Source organism: Cervus canadensis, chromosome 3 (assembly GCF_019320065.1).
Source record: "Cervus canadensis isolate Bull #8, Minnesota chromosome 3, ASM1932006v1, whole genome shotgun sequence".
Taxonomy (NCBI): domain Eukaryota; kingdom Metazoa; phylum Chordata; class Mammalia; order Artiodactyla; family Cervidae; genus Cervus; species Cervus canadensis.
This window is the reverse complement of record NC_057388.1, coordinates 45,559,377-45,581,218: the sequence shown is the minus strand read 5'-3', so window position 1 is coordinate 45,581,218 and position 21,842 is coordinate 45,559,377. Positions and strand designations below refer to the sequence as shown.

General features: G+C 35.8%; 1 protein-coding gene across 1 annotated transcript in view; it reads left to right on the top strand.

Moving 5' to 3' along the window:
• The window catches only part of COG5 (component of oligomeric golgi complex 5), a 267,212-nt gene that overhangs the window by 208,506 nt on the left and 36,864 nt on the right, over positions 1-21,842 (top strand). The window contains exons 15-16 of the mRNA XM_043463038.1: positions 17,029-17,139; positions 18,525-18,587. Of these exons, the coding sequence (XP_043318973.1) occupies positions 17,029-17,139; positions 18,525-18,587 (174 nt within the window). The remainder of the gene's footprint in view (positions 1-17,028; positions 17,140-18,524; positions 18,588-21,842) is intronic.

The following is a 21,842-nucleotide window of genomic DNA, read 5'->3' as shown; positions in this document are numbered from 1 at the left end:
CAATCCCCGGGTCGGGAAGATCCCCTGGAGAAGGAAAAGGCACCCCACTCCAGTGTTCTTGCCTGGAAAATCCCATGGACAGAGGAGCCTGGTAGGCTACAGTCCATGGGGTCGCAAAGAGTCAGACACGACTGAGCAACTTTACTTACTTAAACTCACTATGCGGAGAAGGCAGTGGCACCCCACTCCAGTACTCTTGCCTGGCAAATCCCATGGATGGAGGAGCCTGGTAGGCTGCGGTCCATGGGGTCGCTAAGAGTCGGACACGACTGAGCGATTTCACTTTCACTTTTCACCTTCACGAGAAGGAAATAGCAACCCACTCCAGTATTCTTGCCTGGAGAATCCCAGGGACGGGGGAACCTGGTGGGCTGCCGTCTATGGGGTCGTACAGAGTCGGACACGCCTGAAGTGACTTAGCAGCAGCAAACTCACTATGTGTATTTGGATATATTTTTCCATATGCCTAAAAAAGCTATATGTTGTTTCTTTTCAGCCTTATCGTTTGAATGTTTTAGGATATAATAGAATATATCATGTATGGATTATATGCATAGTACATGTATTTGCTTATAATAATATGAAATTTTTTTATCATTACGCATGTGTTATTTTTTTTCTAAGCCTTCGTGTTTACTAATCACCAGAGTTATGTGTTATAGGAACCTAAAGTTCTATAGGGACAATTTCTTACATCCTTTTTTCTGACTCTTAAATGATACCAGAGAATTCATTTTTTACAGTTAGAGTAGGGCCATAAAAATAACTGCCATTATTAGACATCTACAGTGTCTTGGATTGTGCCATTTATTTTACAACAACCCTTGAAATGAAAGTATCTGCCACAGCAAAATGTGGAAATTGAGGCTGAGAAAGTGTTGTAGCCTGCCCACTATAGACTGCTAAAAAAACAGTGCCAGCTAGCAAGTCTTGAAACTAGCATCAGACTCACATTTGAGTCTGCTGCTGCTAAGTCGCTTCAGTTATATCCGACTCTGTGCGACCCCATAGACGGCAGCCCACCAGGCTCCCCCGTCCCTGGGATTCTCCAGGCAAGAACACTGGAGTGTTGTTGCCATTTCCTTCTCCAATGCCTGAAAGTGAAAAGTGAAAGTGAAGTTGTTCAGTTGTGTCAGACTCTTAGTGACCCCATGGACCGCAGCCTACCAGGCTCCTCCATCCATGGGATTTGCCAGGCAAGAGTACTGGAGTGGGGTGCCATTGCTTTCTCCAACATTTGAGTCTAGACCAAATTAAACTCTCTGTACCACAACGTAAATATATCTTTCTTTTTAACTTAAGTATTATTTTGTGATTTACTTATTCACTTTGCAATATAACATAGCGATCTGTGTCTACTGTTTTAACATTGAGTTGCCAAAATGTTCATTTTGGTTTTTCCCAAATGTTTGTTTGTTACATCGTGTGGAAAAAACCTGAACAGACCTTTTGGCCAAACCAATACATGCTTATGTGTCATAGTTTATTTCTTCATTCTTAATGGATAGTGTCTTAGGCCTTTTGGCCTGCTATAACAAAATGCCATAAACTGCGTGACTTATAGACAACAGCAGTTTATTTCTCACCGTGTTGGAGGCTGGCAAGTCCAAGATCAAGGCACCAGCAGATTTGGTATTTGATGAGGGCCCCTTCCTGATTCATAGATGCCTGTCTTTTTTTCTGTAAGCTCACAGGGTGGAAAGGGCAAAGGTGGCTTTCTTAAGCCTCTTTTATAAGGTCACTAATCCCATTCATGAGTGCTCTGCCTTCAAGTCCTAGTCACTTCTCAAAGACTCCACCTCCTGATAAATTCCACCACCTTGGGGCATTAGGTTTCAACATATGAATTGCGTGGGTGCTTAGTCAGTCAGCCGTGACTCTTTTTGACACACCTGGGACTGTAGCCCACTGTATCAGCCTTTAAGGTGCTCTTTTGTGAAAATGAGATCAGTGTTTTAAATTGTCTTCATTTAAAAATTCTTATTCATTTGTCTTGATAGCAGTTGTGAAGTTATAATTAATTTATTAAGCTAAGTAGAATTATATGTTCCATATACACACACCTGTATATGTTTATATTATATCTTGTGATTGAGTTGAACAAATTGATTCTTTAATGGTAATGTAGTGATAACTTATATAGGTCTGAAGTGTGACCATTAGTAGAAAATGTCACTAGACCTTGCTATCTCAAGTTTGAATCATGTTATGTTTAAAGGAAATTAGAATGTTAGTTTACAAGGAATTTTTATGGCACCTTGATAATTTATAGACTTACAAACTATTGTGATAACAAAATTATAGGCAAATATTCTTTTTAAAAGGTAAATTGTTAGGGCATTTTCCAGTGATAACTATTATCTGATGGTTTTCAAAAATGACATATAGAATCTTAGTGTAAATGTCAAATGTTACAAACTGTAAAAAAGTAGATTGGCATTTAATTAAGTTGCAGACCATTTGAAACAGTAATAGGAATGACATTTAAGGGGAGGTTTCAACTTCAGTGCAGGTCAGTAGCTGTGTATGATGAGGTCAGTAGCTCTAGATGGCAGTAAGGTTTTTTAAAAGCTTCGTAAATATATGCTTTATTCTTTGTATAGTTAATAACTTGTTTGGATACTTGACATTTTTATAATGAAAGAAAGCCTACATGATATAGAAGCATAGGAGTTTAACTATTTTATTTTAGATTCAAAAGGATGACATACCTGGGTACTGCTCCATATAGCCTTCATATGGTAGTAGCCTATGTTATTAACATTCAAGTAAAAGATTTTTTAAAATAGAAAATCACTTGGTTGAAAGAGTTTTCATATTATGTGCCAACAGGAAACATACCAGTAGATTCTCTTGAACCAAATATAGTTTAGCTGTGATACAAATACACTGATCCCTTTGGGCTTCTTACTCATTTGATTCTTTAGACAGCTTTCCGCTCTTTTCTACCTCTGTTCTTATGTTGAACTTCTTTTCTTTAAGGTAGCCTTCTGACCTGCTTCCCAGACTTGTAAGACCTTGATTTTTCTGGGGCTGTGGCAGATCAGTAGTAAATGGTCAAGTTGTCTAAGATTCAGTCGGCCATGCATGGTGAAGACAGAGACAAATATCAAGTAATGGTTATTGTAATTAGGAAATATTTTCAGGAGAAAGTAAGCAATTCAGTTGTCTCTTAAAGTCTGAAAATCTGCATTATCTGTTGCCACAAAAATGTTGTATGAGAGACAGCCCCAAAATCTGAGTGGCATGTAGGAAGCATCTATTGCTCATACATCCTGGGACCAATGAGCGGCAGCTAGATGGCTTTGCCAGTTTTGGCTGGGTTTACTCCAGAGCAGACTGGCTGCTGATCAGGCTGGCTTTAACCATAGTTAATCCTCTGTTCTTCACATGTCTGATCCTGCAGCAGGCTTTTCTGATCTTGATCTCATGGTGAAGGCAGAGGCACAAGAGAGAAAGGAGCCCCAGAAGTCTGGCTCACCAAAGCCACCCAGCCAAGGTGCAGCATCAGACAGCACAGGATGTGGATGCAGGAGGAGATGGAGGGTCATGGAGGGCCAGTTATGCTGTCTGTCACAGAGCGAGACTGGGAACTTGGCAAGAAAAAGAGAGTTCATTAACTTTTCTTTTTTAATCACCAATTGCCTAATCTCCCTACTTGAATCCTAGTAATGTGTATTACATTTTTAAGATACCATGTTTGTATGTATTGGGATATAATTGACATATAACATTATTTTAAGGAGCAGAACGTAATTTTTTTTGGGGGGGGAACTTTCAAGATTTACTCTTTTAACAACAAAAAACCTGCCACACTCAGGTATGACCTAAATCAAATCCCTTACGATTATACAGTGCAAGTGACAAATAGATTCAAGGGATTAGATCTGACAGATAGAGAGCCTGAAGAACTACGGACGGAGGTTCACGACATGGTACAGGAGGTAGTGATCAAGACCATCCCCAAGAGAAAGAAACACAAAAAGGCAAAGTGATGGTCTGAGGAGGCCTTACAAATAGCTGAGAAAAGAAGAGAAGATAAAGGCGAAGGAGAAAAGGAAAGATATACCCATTTGAATGCAGAGTTCCAAAGAATAGCAAGAAGAGATAAGAAAGCCTTCCTCAGCGATCATTGCAAAGAAATAGAGGAAAACAACAGAATGGGAAAGACTAGAGACCTCTTCAAGAAAATTAGAGATACCAAGGGAACATTTCATGCAAAGATGGGCACAGGAAAGGACAGAAAAGGTATGGACCTAACAAAAGCAGAAGATATTAAGAAGAGGTGGCAAGAATACACAGAAGAACTATGCAAAAAAGATCTTCATGACCCAGATAACCACGATGGTGTGATCACTCACCTAGGGCCAGACATCCTGGAATGCAAAGTCAAGTGGGTCTTAGGAAACATCACTATGAACAAAGCTAGTGGAGGTGATGGAATTCCAGTTGAGCTATTTCAAATCCTGAAAGATGATGCCATGAAAGTGCTGCACCCAATATGCCAACAAATCTGGAAAACTCAGCAGTGGCCACAGGACTGGAAAAGGTCAGTTTTCATTCCAGTCCCAAAGAAAGGCAATGCCAAAGAATGTTCAAACTACCGCACAATTGTACTCATCTCACACGCTAGCAAAGTAATGCTCAAAATTCTCCAAGCCAGGCTTCAATAGTACATGAGCTGTGAACTTCCAAGTGTTCAAGCTGGATTTAGAAAAGGCAGAGGAATCAGAGATCAAATTGCCAACATCCATTGGACCATCGAAAAAGCAAGAGTTCCAGAAAAACATCTACTTCTGCTTTATTGACTACACCAAAGCCTTTGACTGTGTGGATCACAAAAAACTGTGGAAAATTCTTTAAGAGATGGGAGTACCAGACCACCTGACCTGCCTCCTAAGAAATATGTGTGCATGTCAAGAAGCAACAGAACTGGACATGGAGAACAGACTGGTTCCAAATTGGGAAAGGAGTACGTCAAGGTTGTATATTGTCACCCTGCTTGTTTAACTTTTATGCAGAGTACATCATGCGAAATGCTGGGCTGGATGAAGCACAAGCTGGAAATAAGACTGCTGGAAGAAATATCAATAACCTCAAATATGCAGATGACACCACATTTGTGGCAGAAAGCGAAGAAGAACTAAAGAGCCTCTTGATGAAAGTGAAAGAGGAAAATGAAAAAGCTGGCTTAAAACTCAACATTCAGAAAACTAAGATCATGGCATCTGGTCCCATCACTTCATGGCAAATAGATAGGGAAACAGTGGAAACAGTGATAGACTATTTTGGGGGGCTCCAAAATCACTGCAGATGGTGACTGCAGCCATGAAATTAAGAGACACTTGCTCCTTGGAAGAAAAGCTATATTAAAAAGCAGAGACATTACTTTGCCAACAAAGATCTGTCTCGTCAAAGCTATGGTTTTTCTAGTAGTCATGTATGGATGTGAGTCGGACTATAAAGAAAGCTGAGTACCAGAAAATTGATGCTTTTGAACTGTGGTGTTGGAGAAGACTCTTGAGAGTCCCTTGGACTGCAAGGAGATCCAACCAGCCATCCTAAAGGAAATCAGTCCTGAATATTCATTGGAAGTACTGATGCTGACTCCAATAATTTGGCCGCCTGATACTAAGAACTGACTCATTTGAAAAGACCCTGATGCTGTGAAAGATTGAAGGTGGGAGGAGAAGGGGACGACAGGATGAGATGGTTGGATGGCATCACTGACTCGACGGACTTGAGTCTGAGTAAGCTCTGGGAGTTGCTGTTGGACGGGAAAGGCTGGTGTGCTCCAGTCCATGGGGTTGCAAAGAGTCGGACAGGACTGAGCTACTGAACTGAGCTAATACAATTCAGTTTTGTTAGCTGTAGTCCCCCTAGTGTACATTAGATCCCCAGACTTACTTATCTTATAACTGGAAGTTTTTACATTTTGACAGTCTTTACCCATTTACCACATCCCTTACACCTCATCTCTAGTAACCACCAATCTGTTCTTTGTATCTATCAATTTGGCTTTTTGGATTCTGCATATAAGTGAAATCACGTGGTATTTGTTTTTCTCTATCTGACTTATTTTACTTAGCATAATGCCCTCAAAGTCCATCCATGTTGTCACACATGGCAGGATTTCCTGCTTTTTTTGTGGTTGAATGATATTCCATTATACGTACACACCACCTTTCCTTTATCCTTTCATCTGTTCATGGACCCTTGGGTGGTTTCCATGTCTTGGCTAGGTTAAATCATGCTGCAGTGAACACTGTGGTGCATAGGTCTTTTCCAGTTAGTGATTGCATTTTCTTCAGATTGCTGAATCATATGGTAGTTCTGTTGTTTATTGTTTTCCCTATGAGTGAGAGGGAAGCCCTGTAATGGTTGAACACTGAAGGAGGAAATCTAACTGTAAAGGAAGGTTTGAAATGCAAGAAGGAATAGTAAGCACATTTGGTGAATATATAGGTAAATCTAAGCCTTAGTTGCATGAATTGAGAAATAATAGTGACTAATTTGGGACATGGAAACAAAAATCCTAAAAGACAAATTCACATTAAAGTTTATAGTGATGAAGAGATAATAAGTTTGAAAGCATTCTAAAATGTTTGTGTTATTCAGGAGGACTATAAATCTATAGATACATTGACCTAAGTTGAGCATGAATATTAACAGTTTAATTATGGCTACTGAAAATAGCCATAGAATAATAGAAATAGAATAGCAATAGAAAAAATAGAAATAGAATGTGTATCTTCAGAGATAATTGATGGAAAAAATGGATATAAAGACAAATACCAGTTCAGTAAAATGCTGAAAAGTAAACAATAAAAAGCAAAAAGAAAAAGTCATATGAAAGTTCATAGTAAGATGAATTCTAACTGTATCATTGATCACAGTAAATATAATTACCTCAGTCAGGTAATTAAACTTATTTTTTCTGGTTTGACATCATAAACACTGCTATTAAGATTAATATTCAGAGAGAGCCTCATTAGCTTGGAGCTCAGTAATACAATTTTTTTACTATTAAGACTTCAGTTAAATTGAAAGTTATCTGTAGACCATATAAAGAACTTCTTGCTATGAAAATTAATAATGCATATAAGATTATAGGTTTAATTATATTAGGCTTTATATCCATCAAAAACTGTGAAAATAGTAGTCTATAATATACAAATAAATAAACAACTAATTATTTTAAAAATCTTAGTGACTAACAGGTCTTCAGAGAAGGTAATGGCACCCTACTCCAGTACTCTTGCCTGGAAAATCCCATGGACAGAGGAGCCTGGTAGGCTGCAGCCTATGAGGTCGCCAAGAGTTGGACAGGACTGAGCGACTTCACTTTTCACTTTTCACTTTCCACTTTCATGCATTGGAGAAGGAAATGGCAATGCTCTCCAGTGTTCTCACCTGGAGAATCCCAGGGACGGGGCAGCCTGGTGGGCTGCCGTCTGTGGGGTCGCACAGAGTCAGACACGACTGAAGAGATTTAGCAGCAGCAGCAGCTGCTTAGGTCTTAATAGTTGGATGCTGAAATTTTAGTTTTTCTATATCCCTAAGGATAATACATTTTATTAGAAATTCTGTGGTTTGAATTTCAGTCTGTACTAAACCTAAACTACCATAAATCAAAGAGATCTTGTTCTCTATACTTTATATATTCAAAGAGGTTTTCTGTCAATTAATAAATTAATCTTAGTATTTATTATTGGAAAGTGGAAAAAGCTCAGTATAACTGACAGTAAACCGTTTTCTATTCTTCAAAGAATTAAAAATATAAAGACTTATAACTCTAAATTTAATTAACAAAGCCAGTGCTTTAGGAGCCAGTGATTGGGCATGGGTAGGTGGAAACTCCATCTGTTGTTCAAAAGCATAAGGTTCTTTGAAGAAAAATAAAGTGAAAGTTCCAAGTGATCCATTCCTAGCAAATTGTGTTTGTCTTCCCGACCCGCTGTAGTTACCAAATCCCATGTGTTAGGTGGAGGTTTTGACTTAAAAGGACAGGAGCGTGGGAGCAGATCTAGAGGAGGTTGATGAGAAAGGTAGATTGGTAAAAGGGTCTTAAAGTAATCCAGGGTGTCTGAGCAATGCAGCTTTGAATTACAAAGCTATGATTGATTCCTGTGTGCTGGTTTTACTCATCTATAAACAAGATTTGATTTCCAGCTTTTTAGTTATATGGTAACTGTCCAAAAGGGAACCCCTCTCAAGTTGTCATTTCTTTGCTATCAGATCTGTGTGACCTTCTAGTCTGATGTCACGATGTAACATTACCATTGAATCTATTCTGTAGTTGAATAGACTTGTCCTTATTTTTAGCTAAACAGATGTGTAGTAATAACTGTTTTTTTTTTTAATCAAGTAGTCAGATATTTGAGAAATTCAGTAGTCTGAAATAAAAGAACCAGGAAAGAACTAAAACCGTCCTCTGAACTTGTAGAACTGATGTCACAGTGTTCTTGTACTCAAGCATAAGCTTACTTCCTGGGGAAGTTTCTCAGGTTGCGTGGAGTCCGTCCTCTTGCTTCCCAATTTAAAGCAAGTTAGACCAAGAGGAGGGGAGAGAGAATCAAAAAGAGGAAACTTACATCTTAAGAGTAAGAGAAGGATTTGTAAAATCGTCAAATTAAAAGGAAAAAGAAACACAAAATCTCAAAAGATGTAATAGCCTAAAGCTGTTTAATGAGTGAAGAGGCAAGCAGCCATATAGACCCTATGAAGATCTGATAGAATCACTTTTAAAACAAAGATGTGTAATAGCACAAAAATACCAGTCACTAGTGAACGTACAGAAAGGGAAAGTAGAATTTGCCTTCTTAAGGTATATGCTCCCGTCTTATTTGTGAAACCAGAAAGTGTGGCAAGATTTTCATGAAAATATTTTCTGATAGTTTTAACACCTAAGAAAATTAATTTTATTTGTCTAACAAGTTCAGTTCGGTTGACGTGCCAGGAAAGTGAAGAATTGCTGTGTAAACCTGTGGGTTTGTCCTTTGCTGTATACATTGCAGAAACATGCCCTATCTCTGAATTTCAAATACAATACAATTTCTAATATATTACAAGCTATATAGTATTAGGGATGTTAGATAATTTAATTTTGAATGTGCATCTGTGTATAGATTTTTATATAAGATAATTGGCATGTTGTAATAAGCTTAGTGATATTTAATTATGATTCTTCTTTATTCTAAACCAGGTAATTATAATGAAAGCATTTGATAAGTAAATATAAATAAAAATTAGTTATTTTAATCTGCGTCACAGATAAGTAGATCAAATGAGATTATCTTTCCCAAAAACCTTCTGGGGAAGTAAACAGTAACCAAAGCAGTTTATTTCCTATTATATTAAATCTTTCAGGAATGGAATTGTACATCTTTCGTTTTTACAATGGAGGAAATTGTGTGACAATTTTGAAGTGTGTTCTGTAAATTAAGCTTTTAGATACTCTATGAAATTCCATAGTGCCTTTTACTACTATATGGTAACCTTACACATTATAAAATCCCTCATACTACTGTTTAACATTTTTGCTTTATTTCTTTCCAGTTTTTTTGTGTGTGTTTGTGAGAGCAAACTGCTACACAGATCTTTATTTTTGTTTGTTTTATACACTTAACACTATAATGTAAGCATCTTCCATTGTTATTTTTTCCAGCTTGTGAATTGCCTGATACACCCAACTATTCTCTTATTCTTAGAGGGGTAGGGCTTTCTAGTTTTTCTGTTTTATAAATAACATCATCCTTTTGCATACAGTTTTATTATTTTCTTGGGATGCGTTTCTAATAGTGGGCTATGAAGGGTCACAGCAGTTTTGAGACTCTTGGAATATATTGCTCATCAGCATCTTTTAACCTCAAAAGTGTTTAGATGAACCATAGGATACACTTAGACTCACTGTTCCATATATCCAGAAAAACTGATATGACATCACAGGGATTACAGATAGATTTCATCTCCTGTGTTTGTAGAGATCTGTAGTGACTGGCTGGAACATTGTGTTACAGGGCCATAACAGGACCACAGTTAATTGCTAATGTCTTCTCTGTGTGGGAGTGGGGAGTAACAATCAGAGTGAGACATTTGCTCTTTATACACTCCATTTTTTGTTGTTGTTGTTAAAAATATCAGTAGTAACAATACTTTGCCTTTTGTGAGGTTTTTTTTCCTTCTTTAAAAAAAATTTTATTGAGGTATAGTTTTTGTGTTTGTTTCAGGCGTACAGCGAAGTGAATCAGTTATGCTTATATACCTGTATTCACTCTTTTAAGATTCTTTTCCTTACAAGTCTTTACAAAACATCGAGTCGAGCTCCTTTTGCTGTACAGTAGCTGTTTATTGGTTATCTCATTTATATATAGTAGCATTTCTGTGTCAACCCCCATCTCCCACTTTATCCCTCTTCCGCTGTCCTCCTGGTAACTATAAGTTTGTTTTCTACCTCTGTGACTATATTTCTGTTTTGTAGATAAGTTCATTTGTACCCTTTTTATAGATCCCACATAAGCAATAGCATATGATACTTATCATTTTGTGTGTAATTAAAAAATTTTTTTTTGTGTGCTGTGAACTCCAAAATTGGATAAAAAGCAAATTCAAGAGAATTTGAGAATGTGTTTTAATATAAATTTCACATTAAATTTTAAGTTTGGAAATTGTAATCCAAGTACATTCACCACTTTCAGAATAACTAGTGTAGATGTAACTATAACTGAAGGTTCATCAGAACTTGTTTCAAGTTTTTGTTAAAAATATCTGATTTAATATAAAAATGTTTTGACTTTTTTTTCACTCAGGAAGCATTGTAGATTAGTTTTGCATTGTTCTAAGTCTGTGAAATTCTAATACCTTATTTTCCTCATTTGTTTTACATGTGATTTGAAAGAAATATTTTAAATTATTATGACCAAACCCATATTTAAAAAAAAAGTTATCCTGAACCCTTGACATATCCTTAGCAGTAATAGAAATTACAGATGAAAAGAACACTAGAACAATAGAATATCTGGAAAGTAACTTAACTGTATGAAATTCATAACTAATCCATAATATATTTTCTTGTTCTTTTTAGACATTCTTCTCAGTCACCAATGTTATAATTCCCCAAAAGAGTACATTATCTGAAAGAAATTTAAAGCTCTCATCCAACTCATCTCTTGAATTGTCAGTTTTCTTTCTTTTACTTATAGCCCTCAACTGTGATCATAGGGCGGTCTTGGGATCATTTCGTCTACAAGTTAAAAATGATATAAAAATATTCTTCATGTTAACATAACTTATCATTGTTTCAGTGAATTCATTTCATTGAATTCACACAAAGTTTCTAGTGAGCATATTACAGAATTTCTGAAAAATATTTTCTTCAGGTAGTTAAAAAGAAATAATAAATCTTGTCATTAGCACGTAGGAATCATTTTATTTATTAAGAATTCCTTTAGCCTTTGAATTCCCTTTCTTTCCATTGTGTGTATGTGATTTTTAAAACTCAGATGCTGCTCTTTTGCTTTCTTGCATCTTTCCAGACTGTATTAAATAGTGTAACTTAATGCAGTGGTATGTACATTTCTCATAGTTTAGAATATTGACTCTTTTATTGTGTTTACCTTTCTAGTTCCCTAATTCCTAATGCTTCCAGCCAAAACTGTGTTTTGGCACCTCCATACGATTTTATCCACCTCAAATAAGGTGGACTTTGAAAAAGCAACAATGAGAAACCATTACTCTGACCCTTCAGTTGTTCAACAGATACCTACCAAGCATCTTCTACATGCTGAGCATCTATGTGAATTCCTGAAAAGTGAATTTTAAGGAGATCACCTGAAGGAAATAGCTTGAAAGAACGAAAGTTAAAAGGGCTTAAGATGAGTGGAGGCTTCCGAAATAGAGAATGTCTGCTTTGTACAAGATACTTTGTTACCACAACCAAAAAGGAAGCAGAATAATTCAGTCTGTACTTCCAGACAGTTTCATTGGCTTTTGGTTCTGATTCCTCAACCCTAGTGTGTGCCTGTGGTCCCTTGCCAGTACTGAGATACGTAGAGCTTGGAGGAGTGGGTTGTGGAGGAAAGGACTAAGCAAGGGAGAGGTGAGGAGGAAATGAGAACAAGACAGAACTGTCTGGAGACAAAAGTGGTAATGCCTCACATTGCTAAGACACTTTACAGTTTACAAAGCATACTTTGGTATTGACTAGATTGTTAGTTTCATGTTACAATGAAGAAATTGAAGCCATATATTGAGCTAGCAAGTGGTAGAAATAAGTCTAGTTGCCTAGATAAGTCTGTTGTTGTTATATAGTTGCTAACTCATGTCCAACTCTGCAGCCCCATAGACTGTAGCCCACCAGGCTTCTCTGTCCCTCCTCTGTCCATGGGTCTCTGTCCATGGATCTCAAGAATACTCCAGTATTCTTGCCATTTCCTTCTCCAGGGGATCTTCCTGACCCAGGGGTCGAACCTGACCTCACGTCTCCCACATTGCAGGGGGATTCTTTACCAATGAACCACCTTCCTAAGTCTAGTGTTCATTTTATTGTAAACATTTTAGAAACAGTAAGAGAATGGGTAAAATAAAATCAGATAAATTCGTATAGTGGAATAGCACACAGCAATAGATAGGAACAAAAATGGATGAAAACCAGTAATACTATGCTGAAAGAAGCTTTATACTTATATACACAAAAACTTTATATAAAGATATAGAATAGGCAAAAATGATCAGTGAGATGAAATCATTGGTAACAAATATAATGATGCCTATAAGTTGTTTTGAGATGCATCAAATATATAAAATGAATGGAGACATGAATAAGATAAGCAAGTTTATAAAATGCTATTATAGAATCTAATTAGTAAGTATACTGGTGTTCATTGTACAAGTCTTTAAATGTTCATAATAAAATGTTAGAAAAAAGTTTTTCATTACTTTTAGTGGTTTAGAAAATAATATGTGTTAGTAAAAATAAAATTTTTCCCCAAGAAAAATACACAGGAGGTAGCAGGAACTGGTAAAAGACTGGCTGATATGTGAAATATATCTTTGGAACTCATTAAAGGTATACTTCGATATTGTCTGTGAATGTAGCCGCACTTAAAAGTTAAGACTTACCACACCAGAAGAGTGGTGTTGAGTGGAAATTGGGATGAAAGACCCTCCTGGAATGACGTGGTTAGTTTTACACAAATAAAACAATTTATTAAAACTAATGACACTCTGTCTACATTACATCTTATAAATTTTACCTTAAAAGTAAAAAGAAACCTGAAAGTAAATATTGAATTCCAATTAATTATATGCACACATAAATGTTTAGGGGTGAGGTATACTGATGTCTAAAAAATGAGTTGAGGATAGGTGATAGGTATGTGATATAAAGGACTTCCCAGGTGGCGCTAGTGGTAAAGAACCCGCCTGCCAATGTCTGAGATGTGGATTCAATTCCTGGGTTGGGAAGATCCCCTGAAGGAGGGCACAGCAGTCCACTCCAGTATTCTTGCCTGGAGAATCCCATGGACAGAGGAGCTTGGCGGGCTACTGTCCACAGGGTCGCTAAGAATCAGACACAACTAAAATGATTTAGCATGCACACATGTGATATAAAACAAATTGTAGAATGTTAATTGTGAAGTCTAGTTTATTAGTATATGGGAATTTACTGTGTAATTCTTATAACCTGATGGAGAAGACAAGGACCTAAGTAATCACTTTTTGTAAATATTAAGAGTTATTGCAGCAGCAAGTAGCAACGAACACACCCAGGGCCCAGATCTTGGTCTCTAATACCACTTCTCACTAAAAGAAACCAGAATTTCTTGAAAACATGGCAGATTACAGATAGAAGAATTCTATCAGTGTAAACTTAAGAAATTGATGACTGAACTGAGGTTTTATAATAGAATATTACTATGCTTCAGTTCAGTTCAGTTCAGTTGCTCAGTCATGTCCGACTCTTTGCGACCCCGTGAATCGCAGCACGCCAGGCCTCCCTGTCCATCACCAACTCCTGGAGTTTATTCAAACTCATGTCCATCCCAGCATCAGGGTCTTTTCCAGTGAGTCAACTTGTCTCATGAGGTGGCCAAAGTATTGGAGTTTCAGCTTCAGCATCAGTCCTTCCCATGAACACCCAGGACTGATCTCCTTTAGGATGGACTGGTTGGATCTCCTTGCAGTCCAAGGGTCTCTCAAGAGTCTTCTCCAAACCACAGTTCAAAAATATCAATTCTTCAGCACTCAGCTTTCTTCACAGTCCAACTCTCACATCCATACATGACCACTGGAAAAACCATAGCTTTGACCAGATGGACCTTTGTTGGCAAAGTAATGTCTCTCTGCTTTTTAATATGCTATCTAGGTTGGTCATAACTTTCCTTCCAAGGAGTAAGCGCTTTTAATTTCATGGCTGCAATCACCATCTGTAATGATTTTGGAGCCCCCAAAAATAAAGTCTGACACTGTTTCCACTGTTTCCCCATCTGTTTCCCAGACCAGATGCCATGATCTTGGTTTTCTGAATGTTGAGCTCTAAGCCAACTTTTTCACTCTCCTCTTTCACTTTCATCAAGAGGCTTTTTAGTTCCTCTTCACTTTCTGCCATAAGGGTGGTATCATCTGCATGTCTGAGGTTATTGATATTTCTCCCAGCAATCTTGATTCCAGCTTGTGCTAGGGACAAAGGGTCATAATGTATGTATGATTCAGAAAAAAATTATGCTCACACATGTGTGTATATGTGTATGAAAGGGGGAAAGAGACTAAATAATAAAGCAAATGAGATAAAATGTTAGCAACAGGTAAATCTGAGTAAAGCATAAATGTGTGTTCCTTATACTATTTTTATTTTTATAACATTTTGTAAGTTTGAAATTACTTTCCCCCAAAAGATTAGACAGGAGTGGTGCGGGAGGGAAACCCAGGTGATCTACTTAGCTAGGGACTGATTTTTAGTTGGAGTCATGTTTTTTTTTTTTTTGCTGAGGGATGTTCCATTCTATGGATATACTAATCTCATTTATCCATCTATAGTTGACATGTGCGTTGTTTCCACTTTGAGGCTGTTACGCTGTGGAATAATGATTCTGTGAAGAGTTGTGTACACATTTTTGTGTGATGTGCTTTTTATTTCTTTGTGTATATATATCTAAGAGTTGAATTGCTGGGTATATTTTCACTTCTGTTTACCTTTGACGAATGGCCAGGGTGTTTTCCAGAGCCTCTACTCCATTTTAAATTCCCACTATCAATGCATACGAGTTTCCAATTTCATGGCCAACATTTGTTATTATCTGTCTTTTTTTGTTAAAGCATCCTAATAGGTATAAAATGGACCTCTCTCAATTTTTAAACCCTATGAGTATGATTAGGTCTTAGTAGTAATAAAATGGTCTCCACCCATTTCTGGCAGTGAGCGTCTTTATTAAATATGGAATACATATAGTAAGTGGAAATAGGATAATATCAGAGAAATTCTTTTCCCATTTCTTTGTTAGTATTTCAAAATTATTTGGAGAAAATCTCAAGAAAACAGAGATTAGAGTTTTAAAAATTGTAGAGCTAGAACTCACGGATTTTAAATGCCTCTTATAATCAAATACATATTTAGCATCTAAGCCCCGAGTCTGTTGTGAACATGAATACCACTGCCACTGAAGTCTCAACTGTGGTTGTGGGTGCCCTTCCTCACCCTCGCCATAGCATGGAGCCCATCATTTGCCTTCTTCTGGGAGCTCAGAGCTTCTGTTAGGATTAGTTCACCACACTATAGATTAAACTGGACTAAACTGAGTTCATCTGAGGTCTAACCATTGATTTTTAACATGGTTTCTACAGGGAAAATACGACATTTTTTTTCTTTCAGCCCATCAACTTACAAATGATTGTTTAGAACACAACTTGATTATAATTTGATAACTATTTGTCCATGAGGAAAGGCAAAATAAGTTGAAATTATTTAACCTAATGTCAGAAAGCTTTACATTGACTTAAATCATCGTTGTGGATTAAAACTTTAATGAAGGATCATTCTCTTTATTCTAATTGGAGTTTTTATGTTTTGGAATTGAATATTATTGCCATAAGTAGGAATTGTAAAAGTGGGAATTGAATTGAATTTTGAAAAATGTATGTGTGAGTATCAAAGAGAATAGAAAGAACAGTAGTGTTTCTTTCACTCATATTTTATTTGTCTCAGTTTAACAAAGGGAAGATGGTCTTGGTTTCATGTTTCCTAAAAGGTCAGTTTTTCATATTTGATATGTGCATCCACCTATATACTTATTTCCTCATGTTTTATTTTCATAATCAAGTTTAATTGACCTTTAATAATTGTTAAAGAGGATTGGATTAAAATCTCATTAATATGAGAATGGTTATATGTGGGCTTTTTTCTTAAATGGGACTATAATAGTTTTAGATTTGATTCGATAAAAATTCATGTCCTTTTCCCTAATATGCATGTACTAGTACCACTTCTACTGATCATCCATACACAGTATAATCCTACACAGCTTTCTTTTTAATCTACAAAATAAAGAGTGTAATGCTCTCTGTTTATCTCTTATTTCATTAGACTATTATGACTGTCAAATGTCAAATAGGATGTAGGTTTATTTTTGTTACTCCCACCTTCTCTCCTTTCTTTTTTCTTTTTTTGGGGGATGGGTTTTTTTCCCTGATTTTTTGAATAGAAAAAAAGATGGTTGGCAGAAGGTGTTCCCTAGAAACACTATGCTGATGTATCAGAATAACAGTGCATCCTGGACTTTTGGGTCACACTTGCCTGAGGAGTCCACCAGCTATGAAGGACTGATGAAGGGTGTTCTTCCTGTGTGAGACTAATTAGGCTTCTAGGCTCATCATGTTATCTCTACAGAGGTTCCCGGCCATGCCTGAAGTCCAGAGCTTGACTTGAATATTTTCAGTTAACATTTGCTTTGTCAGACAGAGGACCATAAACTTCCCCCCAGTTATATATGAGCTGTCATTTTGGTAATTTCTTTTTGTGTTGAATTCTTACAGCTCTCCACACAAGGGGATGCAAGTCAGGTGATTGGACCTCTTACCGAAGGACAGAGAAGAAATGTGGCAGTAGTAAATTCACTATATAAGTTGCACCAATCAGTAACAAAGGTAACCTTTATTTTAATTAAGCTCCATTGACTTAATTTCAAGTTCTTTCTTCTTGCCTCGAATTTAGACAATCATGGATTATTTAGTTTTTTGCCAAGGAATACAGTGAAAATGTGATTGTAAACAAAGCTGAGGACTGAACTCTTTCTAAACAGTCTTCCATCCTGGCCTTTATTATTTGTCTGTACAGTTAGTTTAAAATACATGAGGCACTCAAGGTTACTTGATATAGTCAAGTTTATTGAACAGTTGATTTACAGGTAAATTTTATGTGTTTTATACCTACTAAAATGTAATTTGATACCATATGGGTGGTAGCAAATTATAGCAAAGATAGTAACAATATAAGAACTCATAAGCTCCCTAACATGTCAGAAAACTTCTATCTTTGCCCAAAAAAATGAGGGAGAAGATGCATTAAAAACAGTGATATATAATCTTCTGATATACAATCACTGAAGACTACTTGTGAGTAGAAAAAAAATGTTGCTATTGTTCTACTAACACTTTTAAAAAAATGACTGAACTTTAACTTGTTTGCCATCATGTATTATGTCTAAGATGAACTGTAAACATAATTAAGTATCAGGAAAGCAACATTATCAACCCCATCTTTTGATTCTTGAGTCACTTGTGTTTACTAATGATTTTCAAAATATTTGGTAAGTAGAGAGATAGTTAGAAGACATGAAGAAGCCAAAGGTTAGTTGATATTCCTAAAAACTCTAGTATGAGCTCTTACATGCTAGACTGTATTTTAGAGTACTTGTAATGACTTACTTGTAAGTATATTTTCCATTTACTTAAATTTTTTAGCAAGTCATTGCTAAACAAAATGTATTTTTAAAGAGTTATTAACAGGTGAATGTCAGAAAAGTAAAGAACAAAAGTAAATAAAAAGAATATATATTTTCCATTTCCTTTCATTATTACTCTACAGACTCACAAGCAATGAAAAGTTGGATTTATTTAGCCTGATTTAAATGTCTTCATTGATACTTTCAGAATTTTCATAGTGTTGGTATTGATTTGTAGAAAGGGAAACATTTGACATTTGACTTGTTAAAAATTATAGGCAACTTAGAAAAGGTGATTTTTAAAAAAATAAATAAATATGGCTTTATACTGATCTTTTCAAGTTAAAACTATATCATTAAGGAAAGCTAGCTTTTAGAATTCTTAATGTTTTAATTATTTTAAGTAGATAATTGCTTTATACAGGAAAACATTTTAAAACCTATCTACTGCATACTAATGGACTTTTAAAACATGTAAGAGATGCTACTCTAAAGTAATGATAATGTGAAAACAGTTTTATCATGTTATGATCAAAATTATTTATAAAAATAGATAACTTACTCAAAATATAACTGGATTTGTTCTAGGTCGTTTCCAGTCAGAACTCATTCCCACCAGCAGCTGAGCAAACTATAATTTCAGCCCTAAAGGTAAAAGAATTTAATTTAATCTTTGACTCTGTAGATCAGAGTCAGTTTTAGAATTGTTTGGATGAGTGGGAGATGTCACATTTAAAAATAATTTAGAATCTTCTCCGTATGCCAAAAGTAGCATGTTGATGATTATCCTAACGAGAGAGGCTACTTGTGTGTTTATATTTTCTAGAATTTAAAAATAGACCCTGTCAGTGTCTATAGATTGTGTTCCAGTTATGATAATTGTATCATAAGCAAGAGAAGCAAGAGTCTTATAAATATTCACTGTGTCTTAGGGCAGTGCTGCCCAGTATTATCCCAACAAAGCAGTGGTTCTCCATCAAGGCAATTTTGTCCCCTCCGGGCATTGAGTGATGTCTGGAAACAATTTTGATCATCATGACTGGGAGCAGGGTGCTGCTGGCCTCTCGTGCCAGGGATTCTGTCACGCATCCTGCAGTGCACAGTCCCCCAGAACACAGAATCGCCATGCCCCACATCTCAGTAATGCCGAGGCTGGGAAACTCGACTGTGCACCTGTGAGGCGTGACACCGGCGCACATCCCCACTTTTTAACGTACTAACGTAAGTTTTGCCTTGAGAAGAGTCAGAGAAGATGCAGTCAGTCCAAAGCCTTCCTGCAGTGACCCTGCCAAATACGGACTGAATTGCTTATGTTAACAGACCTCAGTGAAACAATTTTGGCCTTGCTTTTTAATTAAATCTCATTAAAAATCTTTATGGCATAATAAGTGAGAAACAAACAGAATCCTCTGACTCAAATGGAAAAAGAGAATCTTGAATTTTCCTAAGACTGTAGAAAGCTTACTACGTCACTTTGATTTAGGATGTTATGGTGCATAAATGCAACCCAAGGACGAAAAATCTCCATGCTTTTATTATTTGACAGGAAAGATATTAAACATACTTTTTTGCTTACTACAGAATATAAAGACACATAGTAGTCTTCTCTCTCTTGTTGAGATTTTATCCAAAATTAAATGTTATTTTAGGTTCAGAGTTCATCATCTCATATTACCATCATTAACTCCTATGTCATGAATGATATAATTAATGATTATACATTTAAAGTCATTTCATTATAACCACCTCAGCTATAAGTAGCATTTAAACACCTTAGGCCAATAGTTCTGATATATTTATTACTGAGATCATCTTGCACAGATAGTATGTTACTAAGTTTATATAAGTTTTGTTGTTGTTGTTGTTTATATAAGTTTTTATTGTGTGGGTTTGATATTCTTTATATTGAAATATTTTACATTGTTGAGACTTCAGTATTTTTGTAATCTTAGTTATTTTCGGTAAGTACTTCCCTTACCAAAAAAAGCACTGTTTTGTAAAGAGCTTGTGAAATATAATCTAGCATCCTTTCTCAGTTTCCTCTGGCAGTTATCAGTCCTGTACCCATCCTTTCCATGAAGGCATTATCCACAATGCTGTCTTCTCTGTTTTCTGTTTTCCATGAGTTGGAAACCTCGCCTGACTGTAAAGTTCTCTGAGTACACCATCATATTGTAATACAGATAGAGGCAGTTTTATTTCTTCCTTTCTGATCTTGATGCCTACTTTCCATGCTTTTTTCACCTGCTAGAACACCTAGTACCATGTTGCCTAGAACTGGTGAGAGTGGACTTGTCTTTTTGTTTCTAATGTGGGGAAAAGCACTGAGTATTTATTTTACTATTTGAAGTAGGATATTTTCTTAGATGGCTTTTATGAGATTAAACAGTTTCTTTTTTATTCCTGATTTAATGAGATTTTTTAAAGTTATAAGTGGTGGTGTTTCATCAAACAGCCTTTTCTGTATAAAATGATCACATGGTTTTACCTCTTTATTCGGTTAATAAAATACTGAATTTATTTTCAAATATCAAACCAACTTTGATCATGATGTATTACCCTCTTTATGTATTTATTTCTGGATTTGATTTACTTAATTTGTGTTGAAGATGTTTGTATCTGTAATCATAAGTGATACTGGTATATAGGTTTCTTCTTTGTAATTCTTTGTCTGGTTTTGAAACTGTTTCCTCCTTTTCTATTTTCTGAAAGAATTTGTGTAGAATTTGTATTGTTTTCTCCTTAAATGCTTAATACAGTTCTCCAGTGAAGTCATCTGGGCCTGTAGGTTTTTTTTTGTAGGAAGTTTATAACTACAAATTTGATTTGTTTAATAGATAGAGGGCTATTCAGATAATCTGTTTTTTTTCTGGATTGAGCTTTGATTCTTTGTGATTTGGATATTTGTGTCTGTTCATCTAAATTACCTAATTTGTCAGAATAAAGCTGTATATGATATTCTCTAACTGTCTAGTTAAAGTCTATAGGACCTATAGTGATAACCTCTTTTTACTGATGATTTGTGTTCTCTTATCTTCTTTTAATCAGTTTAGTCATGGGTTTAACAACTTCATAATCTTTTTAAAGAAACATCTTTGGGCTTTATTAATTTTCTCTACTGCTTGTCTTTTTATTTCCCTGATTTCTGATTTTAGATTTTTTTATTTCCTTCTTATTTTGAATTTTCTTTGCCTTTTGTTGTTTGTTTTTTGGAGACCATATATCATTGATTTTTAGACCCCTCCCATCCTCTAAATTTAAAGTTGTAAACCTCCCTCGAACTTTAATTTTGATATGGCATACTTTTATCTTCATTCATTTTGAAATATTTTTTATTTCCTTTGTGATTTCTTCTTTGATTCATTTTTTAAAATTTCTAACTATTTGTGGTATTTCTAGATATCTTGCTGATTTCTTTTTTTTTGCTTATCACTTTTTTATTGAAGTATAGTTGATTTGTGATATTGATTTCTGATTTAATTCTGTTATCATCAGGAAACATTCTGCATGATTTCAGTCCTTTTAAATTTATTAAGTATTATGATCTAGTGTGTGGTCTGTCAGTGAACGAACCATGTATGCTTGATAAAAACTTGTAATCCTCAGTTGTTTAATATCATATTTGTAAATATCCATTAAGTCAAAGTGTAGTGATGTGTTCAGATTTCAGGTGCCTCTACTGATATTTTCATAGTTGTTCTATCACTTGCTGAAACATAGGAGTTACAATTTTCCATGACTGTGGGCTTGCTTATACCTCCCTTCTATTCTGTTGATTCTTGACTCTTCCGTTTTGAAGCTATGTAACTAATTGTGCTGAGGCTCTGTTGTGTAAGTATTTATCATTCTTATGCCTTCTGATGAACTGACCCTTTTGTCATTATGAGATATCCTTCTTTAGCTTTG